Here is a 17,214-nt window from a genome sequence, read left to right on the forward strand (position 1 = left end):
TTGTTCCAGCAAAATCCTCATCAGTGTAATAAAGTCTGACTCTCATTCTCAGCTCCAAATGCAGAAAAAAAAAAAAAAATTCAGCCATGGGCACTGAATGTGATTACTTGAGATTAAGTGTCAAGATTGAACAAGTGATCTTAATTCTAACAAACACTCAAACTTTCAGTTTTGCAATCTACTCGTTCTTTAAAAAACTAGATTATTTATACCCTTCACCCTCACCCTGTTTTTATAAATGCCTATTATAAAAAAGATTGGGGGGAGGGGATGGATGGTCTTTTTTATTTAAAGATTTCATTTTTATCAACTTAAATCATAATTTATTTCTGCTGCAAATATGCATCCAATTTCTCTTACATAGAAGAGTCAACACTTGCAAGAGGATTAAAAACCTATTATATTACCATTTTGCCAGTGTGCAAACATAGTTGATCTTTTTGAAGATTTCAGTAGTATTTCTTAAGACAGATTGACAGAGCTGAAGAAGTAATTATGAATTTTAAAAGTTCAGAATGGTTCCACCACTTACCATATGTACTACTTCAGGGTAAATAGGTTCTGTAATCACATTGCGATTGTGTGTGATATATTCTACCATTTCACTTAAAGCTGCTCGTTTTACTTCCTTCCACTTTAGGTCACTTAGTGGATCAGAAACAAAGTCAAAAAGTACACAACATTGTCGTAACTTCTGGATAAAAAGCTTTTCTTGATCAGCAGGAGGAACATCTGAAAAGTAAAAATAATGGGTTATAATTTACATTGTAGCAGATTTTACTTTTTCCTCATTTTTATTTCCCCGAGACACAGGTACTGCAGTGTTTAAGACTAAAAGCAAACTTCCCAAATCTTCAAAGAAATTGAGGAATATAATGGTCCAAAGCATGAACCCCAGTAAAATACACTGTATGTGACAGGATGAATTAACAGAACTCCAAAAGTGCTGCATGATTGCCTTCACTACAAATAGCTGCTGCACAGAAAAAAACAACACATACTTGAAAAAATGCCTCAAGAATTCCCCAAAGAGCTCAGTTTACATACAAAATATTTTATCTGTAGAAATACTCTTTTTGAGTATTAAGAGATAAATCTTCGGTTTCATCAATATATTTAAGCCAGAGTCACTTTTTAAACTTGGGATCTACCACTTCACAAATTCAATTTTTTCCCGTCACGCATGGAAATAAACAGCAGTAACCACATCTAGCTAGGCACAGAACAATTATTTATTTTTAAAACTTCATTGACACAAAAAAAATACTTAAAGAAATTTGAGTAGATGCAGATCTTCAACTATTTGCTCAATTTATAGCATCACTTTGAATGTTTTGCACATGCAAGAGATAGACTTGCATTATGAATCTTCTGAAGATTTTTATTTTTATTTATTTATTTTTTTAGGAGTTTGTTCAGTTAATTGTGGCCAGCACCGCAAAATTAAACACTGGTCTTCTAGAAAAGATCACAATTACTAAATATAAATCATGAGTTTATATATACATGTGTGGGAAAGGATTTTGCAGGTGGCTCCGTGATGTTTCACACCTCCCCGAATTAGAGATAATGAGGAAACAAGCAATAGAAACAAAAATTTGAGAAAGATTGAAATAAAGTAAATGGGCTACAGTGTTAAAAGATGAGCTCTGGGCAGTGGCCAATTGCTGATTGGCTTGAGGTGTGTGTCTGAGGGTCTCTACCCCATTGTATGACAGATTCAGGCACATGGACAGTGCGTGGGGCTATGGGAAAAGTATATGTAGTAGTGAAAAAGGGCAATAAACGCCTTCTGTTCAAGAGCCGTCAGGAGTCCATGTCTTGAATCCCTTCAAACACGTATACGTATGTATTTATATACATACAAGTAAAGTACAAATAACATACAAGAAAATAACGTTGTCAGCTCTCACCAAGGTGAATATAAGAAAAAAAAAAAAGGAAAAAAAAGGCCAGTAAATTTTGAATCAAAATGAGTAAATAGTTGGTTTGATATTTACTGATTGTTTAATCATCACTCAAGTATAGCTGGTTAAGAATAGACAGTAATAGGAACACTAACATTGCTGCCCATCTTCCTTTCAAGTCTCCCAGTGCCCCCCTTCTGCCCATTTTTACCCCTCCCCTTTCCTCTTTTCTAGAGGATCTTTGACCTGTGAAGCTAGTCTATCTATTCATAACGTTTCTGAGCAAGCTTGCTGGTGCTTTGTTTTACTGCTCCTCACATTTAAAGTGCCTCAAGTGTGTACAAATCTACTTAATTGAATTTCTTTCTTCTGTGGTACCTTTTCAAAATACTTCTTTTGGTAACTCTAATTCTGCCTGTAACACTTCTATCAATTTACACGTGCCTTTCCTTTATACAGTGCTTTGTGCAGTGGCATTTTTGCTGTTTGACAAGGATACCTAGGTTCTCTTAAAACTCTGAAGTCTAATTCCTGGGCTTTTTACACCTTAATCCACCCTGATGATCCTCAAAAATTAATTTAATGCTTGTATATGAAGTAAAATTAGATTGTACAGTTCAGACGTACAGAGAACTGATGAGAAAGAAAGCCAGCACTACTTTTGCCATCAGTACTTTCCAAAATAACGAACCTTCAAAAATGTAAAAATACACTCATATCAACACAAACCCACCAGTTATAATCTGAAGCAAGCCTAAATCACTGTGTCCAAATTTAGATGTAGAAGTTTAAATTTAGGTTACTGTTAAGAAAGAACTAACACTAGACTGCTATTTATAAATATTCATATGGTGACAACTTAAAATATCTCTTACATCTAACGTTTCAACAGTTATGAAACAAAAAGTAATGCCTCTGAAATTCTACAAGGTTTAGCTGTGATGCCACAAAATTCCCCATGTGCTTTGCTTTTTGCCTAAGCAACCCCATGAGCAATTAAGATGATCAATGTATGAGACATTATAGTTTATTATACACAGCAAACGCTTTCAGGATCAGCACCTTAACTTCCAGTAAATTGGGAATATTTAAGTAACTGGCCAGATGTAAAGAAAACAGTACCATATTTTGGCAGCAGCAAAAAAATATCTATGCCAATTAAAACGGCCACATAACCACAGCATTAAGTTCCAGACAAGAAATGAGAATATACCACAGAAAGCCTGCATAAATTAGCACCATAATACGTTTAATATTTTTGCATGACAATTTTTTTTATTGTTAGCTATGAACAACTAAGCCATTAATAGCCTGATAAAAGTCTAGATTGCCTTCGTAAAAATGCCTGCAGTTTGCTTTGACTTCCTCCAGCTGATGGCTTGTCTTTTTCCTTAGCGCACCATAAAATGCAAAAACTTTCTTAAACACAAGCAGTAAGAACCATCACCAGACAAAGCATTTCAAGTGGTACTACTGAATATAAACACACACAGCCTAACAGATGAACACGTAATGTAATAAACTGCCTGACATACCAGCCCAGCTGATTAGTTAATATAGCGAGTAGCTCTTCTTTAAATGCTTGACAGATGTATTGTCAAGATAGCAAACTGGAGTGGTTCTTTCCTCTCCAAAAGAAGTTGCTCTCAAAAGTACTTTTGCTTTAATAAACCTGCATGACATATTTGTTCTAAAAATAAATAAATAAATAAAAAAGCTACAGACACTAAATTGCTCCACTAATCAACCGCAGAAGAAAAAAACATAGCGGAAGAGCTCCAAAGAAGATACAGAACAACAAAAAACTGTACACAAAAGAAGCCGTTATTGGTTAGACTTCAGTGTCATTAAGGCACCTTGGATAATGAAGAGTTCAAGAATTAGGAAGAAGGTGCTAAATGACAAATGCCAACAAATTTCCCAGCAAATTAAAAATCCTGTCCAGTGTTGTGAACAATTTGTAAGTACTTTAAGCCACACAAATTGCATCTGAATACATATGCTTTTGTCTATTTATATTAAAAACTATAACTAATGAATAATTTCTCCTGGAAAGAGTATTTAATGGAGTTGTTTGCATGCTGGAAGCCAGGTAAATTTACGACCTAAATGTAAAAAGTCTTGTTTGTACAAAGTGGTTAGAGTGGTTACCTTTTCCCAATTAACTGTAAAATGGAAAGTGGTTCCGCCTGAAGCATAACAACATGATCTCACTTAGGGATACTGTGCTGGACACGTATACTACACAAAATCCACAGACCTTAATCACACAAGTAATGGACATACAATTACAATGATTTCCAGTATACCAACCTGGAAGAAGAGGAGGCATTATAGCTATAATTAGTACTAAGATCTGAAATTAAAGGCTGACAACTAAGAAGGTCCAGGAACACCCTCACAAAGCAAGCCACCTGCATCACCACTTATGAATTGGTTTAAATATTTTAAGTTTAATAATTATCGCTCAGTGAAGTGAGAGATGGTCTTTCTACAGACTGAGAACTTCACATATTTATAAGGAATTGTTTGTCATGTCCCTTCCCACCCTTCTAAGTGTTCATCAACAGGTTTAAAATGTCTGGACCTCAATTCTCTCATGGTGCTTGCCTGGAGTACTTGCCATCAAGTCAAGATCATTCCTACAATTAAGGTTTGAAAGGATGATTTCAGGATGACAGAGATTAGTGAAGGTGGCCAAGCAGCTGACTGGATAGACCAGAATTTTTGTACAGAGAATGTACGTGCACCTGTTTAATTATGAGATGCCCCAACAAGTCATTTATCCTTAGACACATGCCAGGGACTATCTGGCTGCATGCTTTCTGTTCACTGCGTGACAACTTCTACATCATCTTCCACTACAATTAATTGTAATCTCTGACTTCTAATTGCTTAAGCTAACTGACATACTTGAAGACCATGTTACTAGGTATGAATTTTTTTTTTTTTTTTTTTTTTTTTGTAATTGAGCAGCTCTGGTGCTCCATCCCTCAATGACTGAGAAGGCTGTGGTTATTTAAAGGTACTCCTTATCCCCAAATTGACTTTTGGTGCTATTCACTGAGTAATGCTTAAAAACTCTCCCTTTGCTATTTATATCACATATTCAATACTTACAGAATTTGCTTAAGTATCTTAGCAGAACACAGATGATTTCCTTGCTTTCACAATAGAACAAAATTTTTGCCTCACTTAAGAAAAATAGAAATAGAAAAAGAAACAAAACCAGAAAACATTACAGTTCAATTTCTAAGTGCCCAGACATATCAGCAATACTACATCACATGTTTGCATTGTAGGACTTTAGAGAACGTACCATTCTCTGGGTAACTTTTTCAGTCAAATATAAAAGTCACCTTTCAAGTTTTGTATTTTGTGTTATCACCTGGTGCCCATGACTGACTCACTCTCTACCTTTTCCAGAGAAAAAAATATTTTTTCTATGACAACAGTGTTTACCAGCTTCTGAGGGCAGGACAAAGGCAGGCAGGGTAAGCAGACGACTCAGCAATGTCATACAAAACAGCTGTTTTCACGTACAGATTGCCACTGCAATAAAGCTACAAGTTAAAAATGTTCAGGTCATGGTCTGACAGGAAGAACAATACAGTTGCTACCACAAAATATAATTTGTGGTCAGTAAGACTCACTACATCATTTTAAAAGCAAAAAAACGAATCATAGCTGAGAACTTGCAGAAAATACATAGAAGAGATACCATTCGTTGTAGCTGTGTGAGCACTTGCTTGTTTGTGAAGGCTCAGCAGAGGTATCAGTTTTGCTTCCTTAGGTTACAGAACTTAATTTTTCTTGCATTTCTATTATTTGACCAACTCATCACAGTTGCTGATTTTCTTCAGCAGATTTTAATGAAATTATTTTATTGAAAATATAACAAAAATAATTAACAGTACTTAGAGACAAAACTCTCCCAGATAACAGTATTCTACCCTAATAGAAGATAGTGGAAATAAGGGGGTGGGGAGAAAATCTTCCAGTTCACACATGGAAAGTTTAATTAGTGCTATTACATCTAGCAGTACTTTAAAATACACTTAAGGAATACAAGAAATTACTATAATTACATACAGTACGCAATACACTTTATACAATAACTAGCAACCCTGGGAGTGGGAGTATGGCTGCAGATTACTTGAAACAAGGTATTGTTATGCATACATTGGATAGAAAAAATACATAAAATATTGCTGTTTGTATTGTTTTATCTGGAACACTATTGATCCTGTAGCTTTTTTCCCCCTCCAAAAGAAATGCTTAAAACAAGAAAAATGCCCACTGTGATCAAAGCCACAGGAACTCCCATGGGAAGACACACAGTGCTTGTATTAGACTCTGTATTTTTATATATCGTGCTCTCTTAAGTGGCACAGAAAAGCAAATTCTACTCTGTCTCACTACTGAAGATAATGGGATTCACATGTAAGTGAAGTAGTGTCATAAAAGAATGCAGACTTTTTCCAAAAGAACTGCAGCTGAGTCTTTATCACAGCTCCTTCTCCTTCTTTCAAGTTTGAGGTCCTTCTCCATTTACCATTTATTATACTATTATTACTCAAATACATTCCAACTGAGAAGTTCTCAGCCTTTTTTTTTTTTCTCCTTTCTCTTGAAACAATGCATTTCCTGTCAGAAACAGGATGCTGCAGGTTAGATGAACTTTCAGCCTGGCCTAGAACAAAGCCTATGATTCTCCAAAAATTCCTGGTCAATAATTAAAAATGCTCTAAAGATACTTACAGCTTCTGCAGGACAGACAATTAAATGTTTTAATTGCCCAAACACCTAATATCATAGCAAAATTGTGTTGTTCAAAGCCAATTCGATGGTGAGCTGAGACTAGCACCCAGCCTCTATTAGTACTCGTACAGCAAACTGCAACTTTAAAGCATGACCCTCTTTTGGATCAGCTGCCTTTATGCAGCACCACTGTTCTCAGCAGCAATCCCAGAGAGAAAGGAGAATCAGCTGTAAATACTGGCTATGCCCACTCCTTTTTGCCTTCAAGGAACTGAACTGCTGCCAGCCGTACCTTTTGGCTGTGCTCCAGGTAACAGGCATTTGTAATTGGAAATAAGAGCTTTTGGTTTGGATTTGCAGTTTTTGGAGAAACTACACTGCTCCTACTTACTGTTTCACATTCTGTAATGTGCCTGAATGAGACAAAAGCACACAAAACATGATAAATATTTCCCTACATATTGATAGTAAATAAAGTTTAAAAACGATGCTTGAAATCCTATGTGGCATATTTTCTATCTAAAATGGAAAAGCAAGCTGCATTTGATTTCACTTTCAAGTAGTTCAAATTTCTGCACATTCAAGTGGTTTTACTTAAGTTTTGTTTTCAGAAAACAAAGGTTCTAGCTAGTATTGGAAATTCAGCTTTATTTTTTCAGCAAAGCAATAGAGCTGACTTTGCTTCTCTGCTGATCTGCGGTCTGGGTTTAACTGCTACTCTATTTAAGTGAAAGAAGTTATTCCACCTCTGACAGCTCGTGTATGAAACTAGTCTTAAACTCACAACAGGGAAATGGGGTGGGGGGAGGCAGGAGGAACAAGATGTTAGAAATCATTACATAGAAATGTACACAGCATTTTAAATATTGTTTCTAAATAAACAAATCTCTTCATTCAAAATAAAGACTTTTCATCGGATTTAGATTTTTTTTTTTTTTAAAAACAATACAGTTTGGCATATATTAGAAAAAATAAACTAAAGGCTGCTAGAATTAAATGAACTACTGTAAGACTGATTAAACAGCAACAGCAAAAATAACCCACAGCTGAAGAGAGGCAGAAAGTCCTGAGCACACGTTTTGTCAGTCCTGGAGTGAAGCTCAAGAGAGGTGCTTCACAACAGTAATCCACTAGGAAAGCTGCAGTCTTGGGGGAATCCCATGCAGAAGGCTATTGGTGGTGGCAGCTATCCCCTAGCTACAAGATTAAATTGTGGGTTTGATGATAGAGAAGCTTTATGTAATGACATTTAACTGTCAAAAATAAAAATGGGAGATTAAGGACTTCAACCAGCAAGGAAGTAAAAAAAAAATAAAATTGTTATCATTCTCCACTGTATGGCACTATTTTTTTAATTTTCTTTTTTATTTTTTAAAGTATTTAAACAAGCTGAGATACAAATGACTTCCACTAACATCTTTTCCAGGTGTACATCATAACTAATGATGGGAAAAGTGGATCAGAGGCACACAATGACTTACTACATTATGTAATAATTCTTCAAAAGTGAACCAAAACCACCCTATATCTAAGCTTTTCTTTTAAAAAGAATGTTACCAGAAATCAGCTACTTTCTTAGACCCCCCCAAAAAAAGTAAAAAAAAAAAATAAAAAAATAAAAAAACATGATCATATATATATTTAAATCTAACTCAACTAAGAATTTTTAGACTAGATTAAAACATGTTGAAATAGAGTGTAGAAGTCATAACTGCATAAATACTTGAAAGGCAATGTGCCATAAAGAGGAAAACAGGAATGCTCATACAGGAAATGACAAGTGAAATGAGCAGAAATGGGCTTGACCTAATGAAGTAAAAATTCCACCTGAAAATTAGGGAGAAAAGTGACAGCGAGTAAAATCAAAAAGACAATGGAAGAAAAAACTGTCTTAACAAGGGAAGCAGGAACCAAGCAGATACAGATCTCTGAGCTTTTTGGCACACACACAGTTAACATGACAGGAAAAGCCATTTTTGAACACAAAGTACCTACTAGCAACCAAAAATGAAAAATCCTCTATTTCCCAGTTTTACTATGTGCTTCAAAAGGTACAAGTAACTTTGCATCCATTTTCAATGGCACAATAATCTGGAGTTTTACATAAAAGAATATGCAACATCAATTGCATTTGAGCTTTCTACAAATATTTTTAATATATATAACTGTCTCTCAGAAAACGAAGAACTGCTGTCAAGGCTACTGCTGAGACCAGACTTAAGTTACATTACAGAACATAATTCCAGTGCGTGGTGTAATTTATATGCTTTATATTAAGAAAATTGAAGAAAACATTGAACAACTGAATCAAACTCTGCCACTTCCGATGCTTGCTTGAAATAAATCTAAGCTAATCATGCCTACCCATATACTACAAGCAGAACAGCTTCCTGAAGCACACCAAAGCTCCATATACCAACCTCTAGCCAGATACCACTCACGAGTGAGTAATTTGCCAATGGTATTAGCTGTCACACATCTGTGTGAAACGTAATTCAATGCAAAACCAACCACCAAAATGTGTATAAAGTACCTTGGTTACTTCCTGAAGAGCCTATCAGCATGGTTGTTCCTCTCCTTGCTCTGTTACATGTCCTAAACCCTGTGGGTTACCCCTTGTTTTCTATTAGATACTTCTGAATTATAAAACACATAAACTTAATGGTATTTAGAATAATTATTAACAGATATCACAAGATTTCACTGAAGAACACTGGGTCAAGTGTTGACTTGGGAAGAGATGACATAATAGATTAGAAAGCATGAAGAAAAGAGAACCACGGTTTTCTATGGTTAAACCATAGAAAGAAACCCTCAGTGTTTCACATCCTAACGCAACCTAAACTGAATGCACAACCCCTCAGGCAAGAGTTCTTTAAGCTGTACCACAGGCACAGCTGCATGCACTCACTGAAGCTAACATTTATTTTTAAATTAATCAAACACTTCTGTAATTTTTCCTTGATGACAACACTAAATCAGCTGAATTCTCCATTATTTTCAAAATTAGAAATAGGATTTGGAATAAGTGTTTTCCTATTCAGAGGAAAGGCTCTACCAGTGAAGGTAACCGAGCCTGCATGCAAACTGAGGTTCTGACTGACCTTTCAACAGACAGCAATTACCACCCCACGTATATTCCTGAAAAATCCTACTTTTCAATTCAGTATGTAGCCTTCCTCACTGGTGGCATAAGCAACACTTCAATAGTTCCATATGCCTATGAAATTTGGGAACCTTGTGTGATGCAACTCGGGTAAAAGAAGTGGTTGGCATGATAGCAATGATGCCTGGGAGAGGAAAAGTAACCTTAGAGCTAGGTCAGTAACCTGCTTAGCAGCCAATGCTTGCCACGTCAAGCGCTGACAACCATTACTTCAAATACTAACAACAATTACTAGCAGTGCCCTGCTGGGAAATAAAATTCATGTTTCAGTAAGGGAAGTTTTGACTCACATAACAAGACCATAGTATTGACTTGTATTGAAATGCATGCTTTCAATATTATTATGCATTAAGATTGAAGATCAAAACCAGATAGAGATTAAAACCAAAATATATACAGGCATATTACGTCAGGAATGAAGTACTTCAGAATTTTCCATTTAACTCAATTCACAAATCATCACTGCATATGATAATGCATATTCCAATGCTATTTTCCCTTGTGTACGTGTTTTCAGACAAATACAGCATTTACTTCAAACAGATGTCTTTAGGCTCTGGTTGGACTAGTCTTCAGTCTCGCAAAGGGATTCTGGTCAGAACAGAGCTCGTACCTATTAGCAACAGCATCCCAAAAGGAGTACATTGCTTTGCTGCCAGAAAGGCTGACGTTCTGCTGATAACATGTACCACATTTCTACCACTCTCCCACAGCAGAAAGAGTGGACCATTTCTTTAGGTAACACACTCAAATCAGAGCCTCCAACAAAAGGCAAAAATAGTTTGGCTTTCTTAGCTATGAATCCTAGGCTGACCCACTACTCCATGTCCAAAAATCCTGGTCATATTTATGAACATCACCTAACTCCCAGCAGATTTCCCAAACTAAGTATTAAGGCTATTTTTAGTTACTATCTTCTTTTTAAACAGAAGATTTAATGAACAATGAAAGCAGTTGATTTTAATTTCTTCTATTTAAAATAAGCTTTAGCATTCATTATCCCTTAAGCTACATTAATGAATACTCACTTTTCAATCAGAGGGAGTGAGAAGAATTAAGCAGTAAAGTCCATGCTCAAAATTTTACTTTGGAGAGCACATGTTTACTCTGATTCAAAGGTCAGTGAGATATTAATTTCCTACTGGGACAAGAACAAAACCAAACTTTTCATACCACACAAATAACTTCAATAGGCAGTCCTCAAAAACCAACCAAACAAAAAACCACCCACCTCTGCATCAGATTTGGGATTTTGAGATACCTTCTGTAGAAGGTTATATGCTAACAGAAGCAAAGGCTAAAATAGTGTGCTGGGAAGAGGTTGGAAGAAACATACTAGTCTAATTAAAGTTCATTTGGAGTATATCTTTGAAGAAGAACTTATTATACCTCAAAGAACAGATAACAGTTTTTCCTTAACCTGGTTATGAGATTTCAAGCTTTGATCCTTTTGGTCAAGTTTTCTTTTCAATATGTGAATGAAAACAGGACACCTTTGAAACAGCGCTGACATTATTATGTTTTCACTTCAAATACAAAAGCAATATGAAAATTTGGCTCTAAAGGTTTTGTAAAGAAAAACAAACCACACAGTTGGCAAATCCAAAAATGCAAATTAAAGAACTTCCATAAAACCGTTCCTAAGAGAGGAGTTTTCAAGTAGCAGACTGCTACAAATAACTGGAGAAGTTCAAAATTTACATCTTTTGGTTTCATATTTCATCTTTTCTTTAAAGAACTTATGAGGAAAATGTTTACTTCATAAAATTCAGACACGTATCAGTCACAAGAGCAATTAAGAAAATTGAGGCCTGACATAAAACTGTCACTTCCACCATTACTGGTAACAGTTCATAGGCAGCCCCCCGCCCCTAATTTAAGTGCCTTTGAAAAAGGAAACTTAACTGGCAAATTATAGCAGAAATGGTGTTGCACAACCTGTATGCACATTAAGCGGAATTCAATAAAACACGTGCAGATTTGACTTTAAAATATCATGCATTCATTTGCATTCAGAGCATCATTTAACTCAGCTGTGTCATTTTTAAAACACAAGCACATGGACAGAAGCCAAGCACAGGCTCTGTTTCCTGAGAAGACGGCACTTTCAGTCATATAGGTGGTTTAGGTCAGGCATAAAGGTTAGAACATAAAAGCCATTACCAGCAGAGGAACATCTCATTTGCATAGATGTAAATATTCCTGTACCTATAAATGAAAAATATTGCTGGTACCCACTTAATCTACATGCTTTACGGTGGTTTCAGTAACTAGCAGTATTTGATAGAGAATTAGTTGACTCTACAGAAGTTACGATTTATTATTAAAAGCCTTTAACAGAAACGGGGATAAAACCATTTCTTGAAAACCATGTTGAGTTTTAAATTTAAGTGTATGTCATAGCAAAAAATCACCAAACAAGAATTTTGATTAACTTCTTTACCGAAAGGGTTGTTAGCCATTGGAACAGGCTGCCCAGGGAAGTGGTGGAGTCACCATCCCTGGAAGTCTTCAAAAAGACGTTTAGATGTAGAGCTGAGTGATATGGTTTAGTGGAGGACTTGTTAGTGTTAGGTCAGAGGTTGGACTCGATGATCTTGAGGTCTCTTCCAACCTAGAAATTCTGTGATTCTGTGATTGATGTATAAATAAGGACTGAGGACAATATGCATTTTATGTTGATACAATTTTGCTTCCTTCAAAAGGGAATACAAACTACAATGTGACTCAAGAAATGCAGCTTAAAAATTCCAGATGACTACCTTCCTCTAATTTAATGGAATTTTTAGCTCAACAAAAAGTCCCCTCCAAAGACTTTTTATAGTTGAACCCTTCAAGATTTTAAAGGCAGTACAAACACTTGATATCCTCGTTGTTTTCAGGAGCCAAATTTATACATACATGCTTTGTTTGGCTAGAAGATTTAGACAAAGATTTAAAAATACAGAAAGAATGGCAGAAGTACAGAATACAGAGTAAAAGCAGTAACACATTAAACTCAGCAGGTGTGATAAAAACCTCCTTTAAATGTGCTCTTGGTCAAGTATTACAAATGCTACCCATGAGTTGCTTCAGGAAACAGCAGTTAAAAAAAACACAAACACATCAGTCTGTGTCTGGCTATGTACTATGGCTATATCCGAATGTCCTTTAAATATCCAGCAAAACCATCACAAGAGGCAATAATACTCTAACAGTCATTTGTATGAAATATCAGCACTCTGATAATTTAGATAATTATCTAATATTAATTGATGAAATTCTTACATATACATTTCACAGTTTAGATCTCATAGATAGAACAGAACTGCAGCTCATTCCTGGGGAAGATGGTCTTGTTGCTCCTTTTCGAAGCACCAGGTTCAGAAAGAATGGTAGAGGTTGTTTTCAAAGCTAACAATTCCATGTACAAGTGGTTAAGTAAGGCTATAGAGCAGCACTGGCCAAGTACTTACTGCAAGGATACAGGTAAGTTTTGGAAACAAGAGTCAGGCTGAACATTAACAGTCTGGGTGGCTCAGTAAGAAGGCACAGGTAAAAACCTTCAAACAAGCAGCCAGTGCTCATACCTTCAGATTATCAAATTTCATTTTGCTCTAATGGAGAAGAACAAGTACTTTCATCTCTTTTATACCTCAGCTAAGATTCATCCATGATGCAAAACCAACTGCAACCCACAAACAGAACAGAAAATGTGTGCTGATCACAGGAAATTCCCATTAACTGGATTAGCAGTTGAAAGAAAGTTTTGAAGGCTTCTTGCACAGGAGTATTTCCACAAACTAAAAGCATGCCTGCAATTTCAGAAGTAGCTGTCAATTTATAATTTAAATTAACTGAAAAGGAATTAGTATGGTTCATTAATGTGATGGGAACATCTCTGAAGAAAGTGATTATGGGGTTTACTCTCTGCAACTTCCTTCTCAGGAAGATACTACTCACCACTGACAGACTCACCGTACCTTAAATGTTTACTACATTTAACTGTGTTGAAAGATTAAAGGAAATTAACGGTCAAGCAAACATGCATGCTCAAACCAGTTAAGTTCATTTATCATCCTTAAAAATACCTACTTGTATGGAAAATGCAAGACTTGTATAGAGGTAAAAATTACCATTGTGCAGGAAATCACTGGGAATAAAACACTTTAATTTCCCACAGCAGGATACACTAACACCAGAAAAAAATAGCATGAAAGGTGACATGGAGATTTCTACATATGACTTCATAATCAATACAGCCCAGTATCAGACTAATAAAGCATTAATAAAAAAGTGATCACATGTAAAGGAAATTACGCTTAAGATTTATCAAGTTGTTGGAAAGGATTGTAAAGTAGGTGATGGTTATCTCGGGAATTAAAAAAAAACAACAAAAAACACCACACACTTTTTAACAACGTTTTTCTAATGCAGGAAGATTACCAAAAACATGTTGTTAGGATCTATGGTAGATGTTACCCTGTTCAACATTTTCATAAACAACACAGAATATTAATAGTGAGGTCACACAGTTTGTTAATGGAATATTCATTGTCACTTTTAAGCCTGTTAAAGAGAGCTACAGAAAAATTTCACAGTACTGAGCAAATGAATTCCATTTATTACATATTTCCAAAAGTGGATAAATGTGAAGAAATGTGGGTGAACCAGCTGACTGCATACATTTATGAGTTCTAGCTTACTCAAAAGATATTTTAGTTATGGATGTTCTCTAAAAACACATACCTGCCAAACAATTTTTGACTACTGCTGAGCTGCTAAAAGAGCATTAAGAAAGTAACAAAACATTGTTTTTGTGTGCCAATATTTTTAATACTGCATGCAGCTCCATTTACCCTATCTTTAACAGTTCACAAAAACAGTGAGAATCATTTAAAACACCGTAACAGTTTTCATGAAAGTAGTACACAAACTTCAGGGTTACCACAGACGTAAAAGTACGAATAGGCATTTTGGCACTACATGCATTAAAAAGTCTACTTGAGTAACCAAAGGGGAAAAAACAGCAACCAGAAGCATAGAATATTGCTCCTTGAATTTTAAGAAGTAGATTAAAATTTATTCTTATTGTTATTTTTTAAAGTGACAGAAAGGGCAGTCATTTTTTGCCTTCCATGCAACAAAGAACTGCAGGATCATAGTATAATTTATCAAAAGACCAGCAGAAGTGAGACGGTCGCTAATTCCTCGCTCAAAGCAAGGTGAACTACGTAAGCAAAGCTGCTCATGTTGCCCACTCAAGTTTTCATCGTCTCCAAGCAGAGATTTCACAGCCCCTTTTGGAATCCTGTTCCCATGTTTGAATACTTTCACAGTGAAAATTTTTTCTCCTTGCATTCAGTTGCAATTTCTTGCATTGCATCTTGTATCAGTCATCTCTCTTCAGGCACTGTGCACCTCTGAGAAGCGTCTGTCTCTGTTCTCCATACCCTGCCATCAGCTGAAACATCTCCCCTTAGCCTTTCCTTTCTCGGGCCAGCAAACCCAGTTCTCAGCCTCCTTTTGTGCATTGTCAGATTAATGGCTGCTGCTCTGCATGCTGAATTTGGTCTGCATTATTGCTGAAGTGTGAGCTTTGGCCTCCACTTCCATTTAATTAATTACAAAATTGATTTTTTTTTTTTTTAAGCTCAGAAAAAAATCCCGTGAAGTAAAAGCCTTCGTGATTTTCAGCAAGTACTATTAAACAGAAATATCTACAAGACAATTATTTTTCAAGAAAAAGAAACATGCTGGGTTCTTTGGGTTCTTTTAAAATGAAAGCACCGAGTGAGCTTTTCTCCTTTAAGAAAAATCACGTACTTAGGTTTAAATGCATCATGTAGCTCTCTTAAAAGCTGCTCCCTCTGTTTACTCATTGTCAAAGGGACTTGACCTTTCATAATCAAGAATGAAAACACAAAGTGGAAATGCACCTTACAATAGCTGGAGAGCACTTGGTTTCTTTAAGAACCTGGCATTAGTTTTGATTTGATCTGGAGCTGAAAGGTTATCTAAGGTGGCCCAAGCTCAGAGAAACCAGCATTACTGGGAGGTGCTTGATGCTGTGTTGGTACCCAACCCAACAGAACCATCAGCTTTTACCAAGCTTTTCTAAGAATGCAAAATTTCTATCCAGATCCTCAGATATATACATGACAAGAATGTTACCGCTGCCATTTTTAGTCATACCCTGCAGAAGAGCACTACATGGATATGGAATATAAACTAGCTTCCACGGTCCCTTGCTGAGGATTACAGGAAGCACATGACAAGAACAGGCAGTTACCACTACAAAAAAACAACCCCACAAACTTTCATAAAATCCAAATTAAGTTAAATAATTACAAAGTTGAGCATCAAAAATTTTTGCTACTCTGGAAGGCAGAGGACAGCAGACAACGAGGTATTTCAAACAGGTCACAGCCTACAGGAAGCACCGGTGGGAGCTGACACAGGGTCAGGGCGTTCTCATCCTCCTTCCCACACAACTTTTACCACATCTTGCAAAGTACCGTGCAAATCATTTTGGAAAAGCATGAACAGGCAATATTACCAATTCCACTAAGCAACTAGACTGCCAAACTAACTTCTATACTCTGTTAATTCTGGCAATGCAGACCAGAGCAGAGTTCTACCAATATTTTGTTCAAATATCTGAATATCTGTCTTGACTACATGAAAACACTGGTTTTCAGGCTAAGAGCAGTCAACTGCATTCCTAATGAAAAGTGTACCCTCTCCAAACGAATACATGTAGCCCTTTATAATCTGCCTACACAAAGGATCAAGATCATTTTCTAACTGCACTCTGTCCTACAGCTACAGCTTCCTGCAAGACAACTCACCACAGTAAACACGAACTGGTAACTGAAGCCTAGTGACAAATGTTAACAGTTTGTTGTAATCCATGCTGCTTTTACAGCAGCTTTCTTTGCTGGAAGCACTGAGATGGAAATCAGAAGGTCCTGATTCCTTCCCCCAGGCCTCATCTCAGTTACTTGGATCAGGGCCCTGAGTGCACTCCCGTCACCCTAGGGGTTTCGCTGCCAGAAGGGCTCCATAAGGAGAAAGAAGCATCTTGAAAAACCATCCTGCTCTGCTTCCCTCTTTGCTGTAAAAATCTTACGTTTGCAATACTCAATAACCCTCTTCTCTGCTATCCTTACGTTCATAGCTAGTGACCTCCACACAAGGATCCTACAGGAACTCTCCATGCAGATACCCCACAACCAGTTGCTTCACCTACTCCATCTTCGCTTGTTTCACAGCCAACTGCACACACACACACAAGCCTCTACTGAGGACCACAAACCACAACAGCTATTTCGTAGCCATAACAGCTGCTCAAATTGAAACCGATTCTCTTTAAGCTTGCAAGGTAAGCTTTCGGTTCAC

At 36.4% G+C, this 17,214-nt stretch overlaps 1 protein-coding gene across 4 annotated transcripts in view; it reads right to left on the minus strand.

The window, feature by feature from the left end:
- Positions 1-17,214, minus strand: part of PPP2R5C (protein phosphatase 2 regulatory subunit B'gamma) — an 81,169-nt gene that overhangs the window by 30,956 nt on the left and 32,999 nt on the right. For all 4 annotated transcript variants that reach the window (XM_082761834.1, XM_082761833.1, XM_082761836.1 and 1 more), the window contains one exon: positions 533-732. In XM_082761834.1, the coding sequence (XP_082617960.1) occupies positions 533-732 (200 nt within the window). The remainder of the gene's footprint in view (positions 1-532; positions 733-17,214) is intronic.

Source organism: Aythya marila, assembly GCF_965140915.1.
Source record: "Aythya marila genome assembly, chromosome: 5".
Classification (NCBI taxonomy): Eukaryota; Metazoa; Chordata; class Aves; order Anseriformes; family Anatidae; genus Aythya; species Aythya marila.